This window comes from Pinus tabuliformis, chromosome Q, assembly GCF_031772625.1.
Source record: "Pinus tabuliformis cultivar Carrire ecotype Pingquan chromosome Q, CPIR1, whole genome shotgun sequence".
NCBI lineage: Eukaryota > Viridiplantae > Streptophyta > Pinopsida > Pinales > Pinaceae > Pinus > Pinus tabuliformis.
Genome location: NC_142296.1, coordinates 1246187703 through 1246202105, shown reverse-complemented (window position 1 = coordinate 1246202105; position 14403 = coordinate 1246187703). Strand labels below are relative to the sequence as shown.

At 38.0% G+C, this 14403-nt stretch overlaps 1 protein-coding gene across 1 annotated transcript in view; it reads right to left on the bottom strand.

Moving 5' to 3' along the window:
- Positions 1–14403, bottom strand: part of LOC149224330 (carbon catabolite repressor protein 4 homolog 5-like) — a 206324-nt gene that overhangs the window by 166032 nt on the left and 25889 nt on the right. Inside the window, exons 3-4 of the mRNA XM_089386097.1 lie at positions 8730–8893; positions 8482–8547 (exon numbers count right to left, since the gene is read on the bottom strand). Of these exons, the coding sequence (XP_089242223.1) occupies positions 8482–8547; positions 8730–8893 (230 nt within the window). The remainder of the gene's footprint in view (positions 1–8481; positions 8548–8729; positions 8894–14403) is intronic.

The window sequence follows — 14403 nt, the reverse complement described above, 5'->3', positions numbered from 1 at the left end:
TTTCTAGGAGTTAACACTTCAAATATATAACATCAATTAGAATTACAAACTCTGTGAGCATATGCAGCCACAAATATAGCAAAATAAAACCAGTGCCCAAATATAGATCCTCGCTAAGGAAAGATATAACTTTGCAAAAACTTGGAAAGAAAAGACAAAGTGCCACAAGATAGATGCTTCCAAAAAAATAATGATGACAAGTTATAACTTGCAAGTGCAATAAATGATATATATATATATATATATATATATATATATATATATATATATATATATATATATATATATATATATATATATATATATATATTACATACATGAATATTAAATATATGCTTATCAACTTGGAAAAATTCTTAAGTGATAAATGTAATACTTGAAAGTAAATAAGATCTATCCAAGGTAAGAGACCAATTTCAACCGTAAGCACATAAAACACAAAATAAAATGATGATAATGAGATTGTCTTTCGGAATAATCACATCATTGAGATTTGGTTGACGTTTCAAACCATCTAATGTGGTTCATACTCAAGACAAAGGTGGTTATTCCGAAAGACAATCTCATTATCAATATGGATCACAAAAGTCTAAGATCTAGCATTAAAATGATGATGCTGCTTTGTGGTGTACCTGCTTTGTAATATGATGAGGTTTATCTCGGTTTATTTTATATTACTTAAACTCAAAAGCAAGTTTCAAAGAACTCTGTTTCCCCATACCTCACCCTCACTTGGGCCCTGATCTCAAAGCGAGGAGTCAATAGGGGATAGAGGGTCCCTATCGTCTACTTCAACCAACTTATGTTGGAGGTAGATTTGTTAGTGCCAGGTTGCTATGAAAGAGAAACTTGATTAAAAATAAATGACAATTTACAATAAAACCCATTAATGAAATTGTGGCAATTAAACTAAATGAGATTTGCAAGAATGATATAAAAACAAGTTAATCTACAAACTGAAAGAAGAAAACAATTGCAATAGAGAGATGAATGAGACAAATGGATTTATCAAGTGAGGTTAAGCAAGATCATTCAACACATTAAATTTGCGTAACATGTAAAATGAGATGAAAAGTTAGAGAAACTTAAGATGCATGAAATTCAAAGAAACAAACTAGCCACTCAAGCAACCATTCAAAGGACACCTTCTCCAATTGGGAAAAGGGTTGCCAAGGGGAAAATCTCCAAGCTCCCAAAAGAATGTCTCTTATTATCTTGTTGGATGAGGGATAGAGAGGATCTTTTGGAAAAAAGGTTTACAAGAATTTCCCTCAAAGGGGAAAGATACCCTTTCCAATCAAGCTACAAGAAAGATGAACACGCAACCCAAAGAAATTACAATGAGTTTGAGTGGATGATTCAAAATAAAAGTCGAAGGCTCCCTTATAACCAATAAGAGCCTATTACAAAAGGGGTTTCTCTTTTACAAACAAAGAGACCTCGTTGAATGAGTTTCCAATGAGTAAATAAACCTTGAAACAGACAAATCAGGTTACAATTGATGATGAGATGAGTGCCCATTTAGGCTGCTTGTCAAAGGTGTATACTAATCAAGTATACAAACTACCTCTTCTCAAAAATTGCGCGAATACAATTCTTCCTTTTAAAACAGTGAAATCTGCCTCAAAAACTGTCTGAAGGGACTTAAAGTCTGGCCACAGGCTGCAAAAAAAAATTTAGTCTTTGAGAGAGTAAAGTCTGCCCAAGAAGGATGGAGCGAAAGTCAGCCTTAAGAAACAGTTGGGGTCTGCTTCAAAGGTAGTTTTATGGACTGTTAACACGCCCTCTGCTACTCATTGTGACTGCCTCAAAAGAGGCTTAAAGTTTGCCCAAAGGGCAGCCTCAAAGTTCTGTCCCTTGGCTCAAACAAAATCAGACTGTTGTGAAATTAATGGCAGTGTCCAGTATTCTACCAAAAGAACAGTGAAAATTTGTTTATCGGTGAGCTTAAATGAAATTGCACATGAAATAATAAGAATCTATAATGATTTTAGAGCATATAGCAAAGAAGGAAAGCAGACTTAAGCAAGTTAGAAATTATTGTAAATCTTGATCAAAGGGAACAAGCAAGCTTGTTTCTCTTAGACCAAGAAGGACCACTATTGGAACAGTGGTCTAGTCTTGAGCCCAACGCTTTGATATTCAATGATAAACCCAGAAGGTAACCAAGTAATTTGATATTTATAGGATGGTGAGAAGCAAAACTTGAGGGGCTCAAAGCCATCTTTGGTTGATCTTCTAGAAGACTTGGATGGCCCTTTATCAACTTTGGATTGAGGATTCAATAAAGTGTGGAAAAAGTCCCGAAAAAATCGGGATTTATTCCTAAAATTGCGATTTTTTGGGCGAAAGGATTAAATCGGCCGATTTTTTGGCGATTTTTTCAAAAAAGAAATAATCGCGATTTTATCGAAATAAGCCCGATTTAATCACGAGTCGATTGAAAAAATCGGCATGAAATTTTTTTTCGTGGATAAAGACCCGCAAAGGGTGGTTTCAGTTTAGTTTTTCTGTGCGTTTTCATTGTTCGTGGAGAGGAGCCGGCAAGGTGTGTCCACAGTCCATTGTCAACACTCAACACTGGTGACCTCGTTGATAGCATTTGCCAAGTATTCAACATTGCCGCCAGTACTATATCATTGCATTTCTTTCTCCATTTTTGGATTAATGCACATTGCATATTAAGCATTATTCTTGAATCTTGATAGGCGTAATATTCTTGAGCGTTGAACATTATCTACTTGTAATCATAGAACCCCTGTAGCAAGATTTTCTACCAAATACCACTCACTGAAGGCCCCGAAAATTTCGTTGTAGCTTACTCAGTCAGGCCCAAGAATTGCACTGCCCAGGCCCGAGATTCATGGCCTCTTATCACCTGACAGTTTAGGTAAATGGATCGATGGGTCGAATTACAGCCTTAAGCCTAATGCTTGAATTGGGAGGTTAAACCGTTAAAGTTAAACTATTTTTTAAGGTTAAACCCTGTGGAAAATTATAAGAAAATTACTTTTACCACATTACAGCCTTTCATAAATTTGAAGCATGTACCCAACAAGATTATTTAATGGCCTTCAAAAATATAAAGTAGTAGACTGTAGGATATTCCGTTATAGTGGCATATTATTCCAAAAAAACCTCTCAAGCAAGTTTGTTGGTAGAAAAAGGCCGTGAGATACATCTATTCGTGTTCAATTTTCAGTCTTGATTGGATAGCTATTGGGATTTAGTATCAAAAGTCAATGTTTGATCTATCATTTGGCATCATATATAGGAGTTGTTTTTCATGTTTATGTCACAATTTAATTATTTGATGTCCTTGTTTATTTATATTTTTAAAACATTGACAAAAAAAAAAATCTGTATTTTTAAATGCTTGCCACAGTTTGCTGACTTTTTTCACTGATGTTTTCAATGTCCTGACATCAAGAGCCCCAGCAATTTTTGTCGATGCCAATGTTTGCAACACTGATTCTAAATACCATAAAGAGAAATTAACAAACATGTTTCATTCAAAATCTCTGTTTAGAATAATTTTTTTATTCTTTTTCAATCAGACATAAACATGAATATTGATTGTATTCTTCCAGAACACCATTAGAGGAGACTGATAAAAAACAACCTTGTGATTTCTACAAAAAAAAGGAGCAACCTAGCATAATTTAATAGGTAAATGTGGAAAATGATGAATCTAGTCAATGATCATGATACCTGTCCCTGTTAAATCCATTGTTTTCTTCAAAAAAAATCTCTTTTTCTTACAGTGACATTTTGTTCTGTCATTAAATTGATGGATCATTGCTACTATTTTGATGGATCATTGCTAATTTAATTTGTTTCAATTTTTTTTGTGCCCAAGTTTAAACTTTAAATTCAAGCTCAAAGTTTAAAACAAAATGCCAAGGATTTTGGATTCTATGTGGGAGTTTGGTGAGCCTGATGCTACACCCGAAACTGGGGGGGTCAATAGAATGTATTTGACTTGCAAGTTGTGTGGCAAGCATATGTCAGGAGGCATCAACAAATTAAAATTCCATTTGGGGCAAATTCTGGGGCAAAATGTTGAACTTTGCAAAAACACAACTCCAAAAATCATCCGACGGGCCATTCAATCATTGATGGATAAAGAGGAGGGAAAAGACACCAAGGCATCAATAACAAAACAACTTGTAGGGGGCTCAAGAGTGGGGGGAATTGAGAGTGGCAGTGCTTCTACAGCAGCATCACCTGCCTCACCCATGGGTACTCATCCTTCTATCTCATTTTTTTTTGTTCCTAGAACAACAGCTGGTTCACAACCTGGGATCAAATCATCAATGAAAAAAAAGGAAAAGGCAGAAGTTGACAGGTTGGTCAGTAGGTGTCTTCTATGGAGTGATGTTCCTTTCAACATTGCCAAGACAAACCCATTCTACCAGCCTATGTTTGATGCTGTTGTTGTCGTTGGCCCGAGGTACAAAGCCCCCACCTTTGCAAAATTGAGAGGGCCTCTTCTTCAAGATGAAAAGACTGAGTGCACTACTAGATTGGCAGAGTTTAGGGCATCATGGGAGCACACTGGATGCACAGTCATGTCAGATGGTTGGACTGACCAAAAGGGTAGGACCCTTCTTAACTTCTTGGTTAGTTGTCCCAAGGGGGCAATGTTTATGAAATCTATTGATGCATCTGCACACATTAAAGATGCACGTACATTATGTGAGTTGTTGGACCTCTTCATTTAGGAAGTAGGCCCAAGCAATGTTGTCCAAGTCATAACGGACAACGCTGCAAATTATGTTGCAGCTGGCAAGATGCTTATGGAAAGATATCCTAACTTGTTTTGGACACCTTGTGCTGCTCATTGCATTGACTTGATGTTGGAGGATATAGGTAAGATTCCTATTGTGAGGGATATAGTTGAATCATCCAAGAGCATAACAAAATTTATATATAATCATTCATCTGTGCTTAGCTTGATGAGAAAATTCACCAACAACAAAGAGTTGGTGTGGACTACCATTACACGATTTGCCACTACTTTCATATCTCTTCAGTCTCTGTTGAATTCTATGTGGGAGGTGAAGAGCATGTTTCTCTCAACAGATTGGCGTTCTTTATCTATTAGCCGCAAACCGGAGGGAGAGGGCATATGCAGACTAGTTTCATATGATCAGAGCTTTTGAGCAGGAGTAGAGGAGGTGTGTGCCATTTCAGAACCCTTGGTAAAGGTTCTTCGGTTGGTTGATGGAGACAAGCCCGCAATGGGCTACTTGTATGAGGCCATGGATAGGGCCAAAGAAGCCATCCGTGCTTATTATGCAGATAAGGGAGATGAGGGGTTAGAGAAACAACAGGTCATATGGAGAGTGATTGATCAGCGATGGAACAATACCCTCCATCGCCCCATTCATGCTGCAGGTGTCTACCTCAACCCTGCATTTTCTTATGCTTGTGGTTTCAGATTTGATGCCGAGGTGATGGATGGATTCTTCACTTGTGTCGAGAGGATGGTGTCATCTAAGCAAGAACGTGAGGATATTTCTAAAGAAGTGGAGGTATATAGGATGGGAGGTGGCACATTTGGTTTTAACATGGCTATTAAGAATAGGATGACCAAAATGCCAGGTAAGCTTCAGTTTTTTTTTTTTTTTTTTTTTTTTTTTTTTTAACTTGTAGATGCTTGGTGGACAAGCTATGGTGCCAGAGTACCCCATCTCCAAAAGCTTGCCATTCGAGTGCTCAGCCAAACATGCAGTTCCTATGGGTGTGAGCGCAACTGGAGTGTATTTGACAAAATACACTCCAAAAAGCGCAACAGGTAAAAACTAAAAAGATTTCAAATTAAATTTTTTGAATTCGTTTGATTAATTTTAATATTTAAATTTTCTAAGTACTAATTTACAATCTATGACCCTAATACAGATTGGAGTCCCAATGCCTCCATGACATGATCTACGTCTACTACAATCTTCGATTGTGGGTGAGACAGCTTCAGAAACCCACTGATGTGGAAGCCATCTCATTGGACAATATTGATACCACCGCTTCATGGAGAGTCGAGACTGAGAGGCCAATCTTGGACTCGATCCCGGATTGGTTAGGTGTGGATCTAGAGGATGTAGCAGTTGCAGAGGAGGGAGAGCCAGAGATAGAGGAGGAGGAGGAGGAGGAGGCGGAGCAACATCAGGGTCAGGAGGCAGTAGCAGAGTTGGATGAGGATGCTGAGGAGGAGGTGACACCATCTAGGATGGGTAGCAGCAGCAGCATAGCACAGAGGCCACCTCTTCCATCGGCTTCTAGAGGACGATTGAGTCCATTTCATTTTGTATCCCCAGGGGCAGGGTCTTCTTCCTCTAGAGGAAAAGGCAAAGCCATTCCCTATTCCCGTAAAAGGGGAAGAGGATCTCAGTGACTGATTAGTGATTACTTGATGACTTTTAGATGACTCATGATGTACATTTATTATATTTTTTGTTCATATTTTGACTCTTGAGAGTTGAGACTCAGACAGGACTCAAAATTCAAGAGTTGATTCACTATTTTGATATGTGATGTAGCACTAGACTTCATATACATATTATATATTAGCTTTCTTTACATGTTTATATGGAAATGCATTTATTTGATGTTGTGGATACTCTAGATGTTAAAAAAAAAATTAAAAAATGAATAATTTTGTGTTTTTTTAATTTTGAAGACTTTTTCGAAAAACTCCCGACTTTGCCAAGTTTTTCAACTTTTGGACCCTTGCCGAATTAATCCCGACTTCGACTTTTTCCACATTGATCCTGCTCATGTGACCTGGCTGACATAAGCTTTGGAAATCCCTCCTAATCTCACCACAAGGCAATCCAAAAATTGGGGATGTTACATCGCATGCATACATCCTGCTTTTGATGTTTGTTGAAAGACTTCATATTTGAGTTCATATGATTGGAGGCTCCACTATCAATATACCATCCAACATTAGACATGTTCTTAGATGAAAGGCATGAGACCATGGAGAAGTATCTCTCAAGGCTGGAAGAAATCTCATCCACTCTAATTGATGCTTCTGCACTCCATACAAACTAGTTCTACTATTGCTACTTGCCCTTCCTCTTCTTCTCTTGACACTATGAAGCATAGTGGCCAGACTTCTACCACTTGAAACAATTAATGTGGCTCGAGTCCTCTTTCTTCCCTTTTTGATCCTTCCAAAATCCTCCTTTCTTGCTACCCTTCTTCATCTTGTTGGTGAAAGCAAGACTCAACCCCTCCTCTATACCCACAACACTCTCCAGTCTTGCCTCATACTGGATGAAATCCTCCCATCGCTTCTCAAAGGTGGGAAGCTTTTCTCAAGCAAAGACCCCTCAAACAAAAGGTTGCCAAGAAGACAAAACCCCATTTAGAGCTGAAGGTATAACTGTTTCATTCTTGACATCTTCTCCAATCACTACAAGATGATCATGGAATTCAGTGTTGTTCATCAAGTAGAAGCTTATTTCAGCAACATCTTCTCACTTTAATATAGAATGACTAGAACATCAAACATCCCCTTACCTGTGGTATATTATATGATATGAGGGATCAAGTGATCCTTCGGAAGTGAAGGATGACTTGCTTCATCTTGGCCATCTTCTTTTTATGTTCTGCCAATAACATGGGATAGGTAGACTTTACAACCTTGTTCTCAAATGAAATGCAACAGAGTGAGCTCCTCCAACAGCATTAGTACCCAACACTTCCACAAGACAAAGTTAGAGAGACGTTCCAATCTATCTTCACATCTGAGACTGAATGTAGTCTTGCAACTGCTCCTCGAACACCCTGCTAAACAAACAGGTCAGCAACATAAAAAAACGACCTATCACAACTCCACAGTGCTCTTAAGCGGGGAACTCCAGCATCTCATGCCCAAAACCTTCCAACAATTCCCTATCACAGGTAGCAGCCCTAATATACATACACGCGGCAAGGCTTCGGTGAATGCGCTCCGATACCATGTCAAAAATAAGACCATTGTGAGCAGATTCTGCAATATAAAACTAATCTAAAACTACAGATTGCTAAAACAGAAGACGCCAATCAAAATTTCTGCTATAGAGTATTTTAACCTACAAACACATACTGCAAATAACTAAAACAGAAAACATGCAAATCAAAATGCTCAAAACAGCACCATTGATTTTTCTATTAAATCTGAGAGAAGGCAGTTAAAGGTTACAGCTCAAAATTCAAACTCGCAAGCCACAAAATGATGTGCCCTGCTTCTCCTTTATAAACTAGAAAGAAAAGGGGTTCAATGAATCTAGTTCATGCACAACAGCACCTTAATCGGAAGTATGAACTCATCTGAAATCATTGTGTAACCACTAGTCATTTTATAGTCACCGGTCCCATTGACCACTTGACTATTTTTTTTCCACCTGAGAATTTTTCGATGAGCCGACTCAAACTCAACATAAGCCAAAAAAATATGTCCACTCAACAATCCCCTAAACATTACATAATTACCTTGAAAATGCCAGAATAACCATTTTTCTTGAATTCCTGGACCAGATCATCAAAGTGGTCAACCTCCTGCAAAGTATCCCTAGAATTCATTATTGTTTCTTCTCAATCATCATTGTATACTCGACCATAATATTGAAAATTTCCACAGTAATTGAAAGCTGCATGTCATAATTCATTGCCAACTAATATGACCAATTTCAAAGACTTCCCTAAAAGAAAATACTAAATTCAAATTCTATAACCCTTGCCTGAAAACACATTAAATCTGGTTTCCACATATCAAGCTCTTGACATATGAGCCTTTTGCGACTGCTCCAATCCATGATGTCAGGAGAAATATGACAATAAAGGTCACTGTGATTTGAAGCATTGGCATCTCCCAATATGTTATATGATACCAGAACAAACTTGTCTGCAAAATAAATGTTTATAACTTAGGTGAGTTTGTGTTGGTGACATGAAACACCATACAAGTTCAAATAACACTCTACAACTAAAGTAACAAACTGAAAGAAAATGAATGGTTTTAAACTTTTATGCAACATACCACCTAAATGATTAAAAACAAAATGGAGTCGTTTATGATATTCAGCTTTCCCATGCACAAAGCCATATCCTAAACCTAATGCCTTGGCACCTTTCTGCCAGTCAAACCTTGAGTTATGGTCCAACATTGATAGATTTTCCAGATTTGCAGTAACAGTCATCTTGTATATCTTTTTGATTCACAGACATGTAGATTCATATGAGATTTACATAGGATGGGATTTCCACACAAATTAGGAACCAAAAAAAGCAATCAAAAGTTCAGACAATGTTTATATTCTGAATATACAAATAATCACACATATTTAAATTTTAGAGACAGTGAAAGCAGAAAGAAAACTCGAGAGCCAAGGAATTTGTAATATATGTTGTCAATAGTAGAATAAAGGTGGTTATGAAATAAATACTTTCTGCAAAAAAAAAGGTAGTAATCTACGCTCAATACCAATAAAGGTGCAGGTATGGATACAGCCAATTTTAAGAAACACAATGACATGATATATAGCATTTATTAAAAAATACAAATATGATTGTGTTCTTATTTAATTATATTTTAAATATGCTCTCATTAAGTTAACTATTAAATATAATTGAATATGTCATATAGCCCAGTGGGTTATCTCTACTCTTTAGTGGTTGAGTGTTATGAATTGCAATTAGATCCCTGGTCAGATATATGTATATTTTAATACTCGACATCCTTGTCGGGTCGGGCATACTATAGTCTACGTCAATAGTTTACCCTAATCACCACCTGTCAATGGCAGTGAAGTCTCTGGGGGTCCCCCATGCATAGTTACATGGGGTGAAAAAATTAAATGAACATGTTAGATATAGTTGTATACTGAATACTAGACAGTAATTTAGTTAAAATAGTAAATGTCGAATGTCTAAGGTCCACATGGACCCACGTAGCAGTAGTTAACTGATACAGGGATTGATGCCCCCATAGCAGCAAGGCATCATGGAACTGTTGCTACAGGGGTTTGCATCAACTGCCATAACAAAAGGCTATGACAGAAAGGAACTGTCTATATTACATTTCACTCTCTTTTTTTGGGGGATACAGGTCAAGATTTGTACCAATTGTATCAAGTCCATATCCAAAACATATCAAGAAAAAAATTGTTTATTGCACTGAATTTTAGAAAACATCATCTCCCATAGCAGAGATGGTTGGATCAACATTGCACGAAGCGGGGACGCAGAAGCGTCATTTCCCAAAAATCTAGGAAGTGAAGCATCTCGGAAGCATCTACTATATATATATTTGCATTTATATTAAAAAAACATCCAAAATACCAAATTAGTTGTAGAGGACATGAAAACATGCATTTTTTACATAAATCAAGATAGATATGGCATTCATTGTACGTCAATGAATAATTATTCTAGCATCAACCATCTAGAATCTAGATTCCTCTTCTCTTGTCTCACCTTTGCCTCTACTTCAATTTAATAGGGATATTAGTCAACATTGCCTAATTTTGATCAAACAGCCTAATCCAAGCCTTATAATATGGTAGAGAAAACCTGATCAATGATTTTGACTTGAGTGAAGGGTACATAATTGCTAAGGCCATGACAAAAGAGTTCTACAATCAACAACACCAACACTGAGGTACATATAGGGCCTGGTGCTCTTGATTAAATGCCAATCACATGCCCTCATACATGATATAATCCAATGAACCGCCACAATCCCATTGATCCTAAAAATTGTTAAGTCTGTTGAATTTTGAATGGGATATGAAATTCTATTTCTCCATATGAAGTCTGATGAGGTTGGAACCACTCTCAAACATCCTGAGTCATTTCATGGTAATGTTAAAAATTTAAGTAAAGGGATGGAAATTACTTTAATAATTTAAAATTACCATTAGGGAGCATCTAGGAAACGTCTAGGGAGCATCAAGGGGCACCTTGGGAGTATTTGGAAAGTGTAGTTCCTCACACAACAGTTCGAAATTTCCAAAAAAACAAAAAACAAAAAAGCCCCGCAAAACCATGTGAACCATCCACCTTCTCTCAAATCCGCTCACGATCTGCAGTGGATACAAGCCCAAACCTCCACAGATCTACACCCAATCCTTTCCAGATCCGCGGATCGGGCAGCAAGAACCACGAATCGAGCCCATCCAACTTTCCAAGAATCACCAAAAAAAGGCAGATCTTCAACTTGATCCTTTGTTGATGGTGATCGATGAGGATGTCTTGATGCTTCCTCAGATGATCTTCTTTAAGGATAAGGAGGGGATCCTTGCTTCAATGAGAGAGAACTTGCCTTCTAACCTTTTGAAAATGATGACAATGCTTTTAGCCTTCTTTGGATAACTAGCCTTCAACATACTTTGACTTCTTTGGTGGAGAATGAATGTGGATCCCAAAAATGTTTCTAGGGTTTTGACTTTCTCCAAGATTATGTGATCTTTATCCTTAAAGTGCTTCTCTCGGATGTCTATACTTTGGGCTACCTTGCTTTGTAGATCTCTTCAACTTGATGAGGGTCTTTGTGGTCTTTTGACGATGACTAAAGGATCCAACACTTTTGCTAGTGTAGACTTCTAGTTGCCTTGATTTGCAGATCTATTCACCTTGAATAGAAATAAGGTTTTGGCCTTGATTATTTGATTGATGATCCCAAGACTTCTTTTGAAGTAAACTTTCTTCTTTGATCTAGGGTTTGATTCTTCAATGTAGATCTTTGAACTTTCGCTTTGATATCCTTCGACTTGCTTTGATGCCATTCTTGAAACTCGAACCTTTAGTGTCTCTTTCAATAGATGTCCTTCCTTTGACTTAGTCACCTTAGCTTTGATACCATGTTGAGAAATCTAGGGCACCATGAATTAGGTGATTTCTCTTCAATTAGTAATTGTTTGTGAGTGTTTTTTACTTCTTTAGATTAGGGTCTTCTTCTACTTAGATTATTAGTGTTCTTCTTCATCAAACAGCTACCAATTCTTGAACATAAATAGACAAGAGACACAGAATGTAGGCTATTCAACCAGGGCCAAAACCTCTCACTCTTTGAGAGGAAAACCCGCACAAATTCTTCCTATAGAGATTCCAATTGACAAATACCAAGACCAAGACCCTTGACCTATTAGCCACTCCTAGACCAAGACACAAGTTCTCTTGACAGTGAACCTTCTTCTTGACTCCTCTTCCACTTCGACCTGCTTCGCTTCAAGACCTTCTTCATGTAATAGTATCAAGACCTTGTTACACACTTGTGACCTTTGCAAAATACACCGAATTGTAGCCTTCTTGGATCACCAAACTATAGTCTTCTCTAGCACCGAATTGTGTTATATATATCCTTGTTCGAATTGTTGTAGCACCGAGACCTATTCTCATGAATCCTAACTTCTGTTTAGCCCAAAAGTATCCTCGTTGTCCCTTGAGATTGTTCTGCAACTTGACATCTGAATTTTACTTATTTACTTATCACTGTAACCTCCTATACGAACCACAGAGATGTCCGAACTTATCTCTATACTAGGCCACCCAAATTCAAAGATATCCAAACTTGATTACTGTCTTTGTTCACCCGAAAATCACAGAGTCTTCCGAACTTCTTTGCTACCACTGTTCATCCGAAATCTCAAAGGGATGTCTGAAATTCTCTGTCTCTATGGAACAGGCCAAAGTCCCTATATATAGTAGTCAACCCATGTATATTAGCTGACATGATCCAGTGAAGTGTTGTGTCTCCAAATTAGGTGAGCCGACATGATTTCTTGAGGCCGACTTGAAGAGGGAACTTGTGCTTGTCTTTGGAGGGCTACTAGGCAATCTAATTGACTCATATACATTTGTAATATCCCCGAGAAGGGTCCTTCATACATGACATTGAATCTTTTGACTTTAATGACAAATCCTAAGGCTCTCAATGGGAGCCATCTAAAAATAAAATCTCTTGCTCATGAAACCCATGAAGCAAGCATTACAAAATAATTTTATTTTTCTTCTTTACATCATTTACAAAAATCACAATTACATGTCATCATGAAGATTGAACCTAGTTACACTTTTCAACACTTATAACACTACCAGAGAAAGCCTATTTCTCTTATACACCTTGAAAAGCAGCGAAAGGAAGAGCTACAAGCAATGGAAGGAATATGTTGGCTTGATGGGCCCTGACCCAGGTTCAACGTTAAGTCAGCCAAGCAAATCCCTACACTACTGGCCCTTTCGGCATCAATCCACGGAACGCGGACTGAAGTCTCACCCAAAGCAGTATGGGGGGATGCAGGAACCAAGTTTCTGCACCCTAAGATGGTAGCAATGTCGCTTTTAGGCCTTCACTCTACCTTCGCAAAGATCGATAAGCCCTTTAGGGCTTATCAATGTACTTCCCTTATTCGTTCTTGAAGCCTCCGCGGAAGTCTCTGATCGTCCTTCGCAGATCCTAAATAGCCAATTCAGACATTTATGCACCTCTGTAATTATCCTTACTTCTGTGTCTACCCCGATTAGCTTAAGTATTGGTTAACTTCAACATGCATTATGATTATCGTGCGTAAACAGATATTCTTACTTGTGTTCACATGACAAATTAAAATATATAGATTTGTGCATCAATATAGCATTAATTCATAAACTCAGTATTTAACATAACATCATCGCAACATTCATAACAGAAACAAAATAACTCATACACAGATATCTCCAGAATAATTCTCTTTCCTGATGGTTCAAACCTCCAATACAGACTCTAACTTCCCTGCGCACACAACTGCAGGGGTCTGCACACTCAGCTACAGACTTCTACCCTAGGCCTCTGCACACTCAGTTGCAGAGCCTCTTCCTACGCTAAGACTCTTTGCTCTTAGCTCTAAATTGCCCCAAAACTTACTTAGAACTCTACTACTTACTACTTCCCTTAGACTCTTCTAAGACTCCCTTTTTATACATTCCCATGGCCCGCGGACCAAAGGCAGATCTCATCAAGCCACACTCAGTTGCAGAGCCTCTTCCTACGCTAAGACTCTTTGCTCTTAGCTCTAAATTGCCCCAAAACTTACTTAGAACTCTACTACTTACTACTTCCCTTAGACTCTTCTAAGACTCCCTTTTTATACATTCCCATGGCCTGCGGACCAAGGGCAGATCTCATCAAGCCGACACAAACTATCTAAACTAAGGGCGGAAACCCTTTTTGACTGTTTACATCTTCGCACTCCGCGACCACAAAATGCGGAGACTTTACATTCTTTATACAAAACTTGGGCCTTTAGCCCCAAAACTTGGGATTTTAACCCCAAAATTGACCCCAAGGGACCCATTCCCAACAGGCCCCAACACAAATATGGTGACTCGCCCCAAGTCACACGGCCGGTGCGAAGATCTTGTTGCGAAGACCTCCTA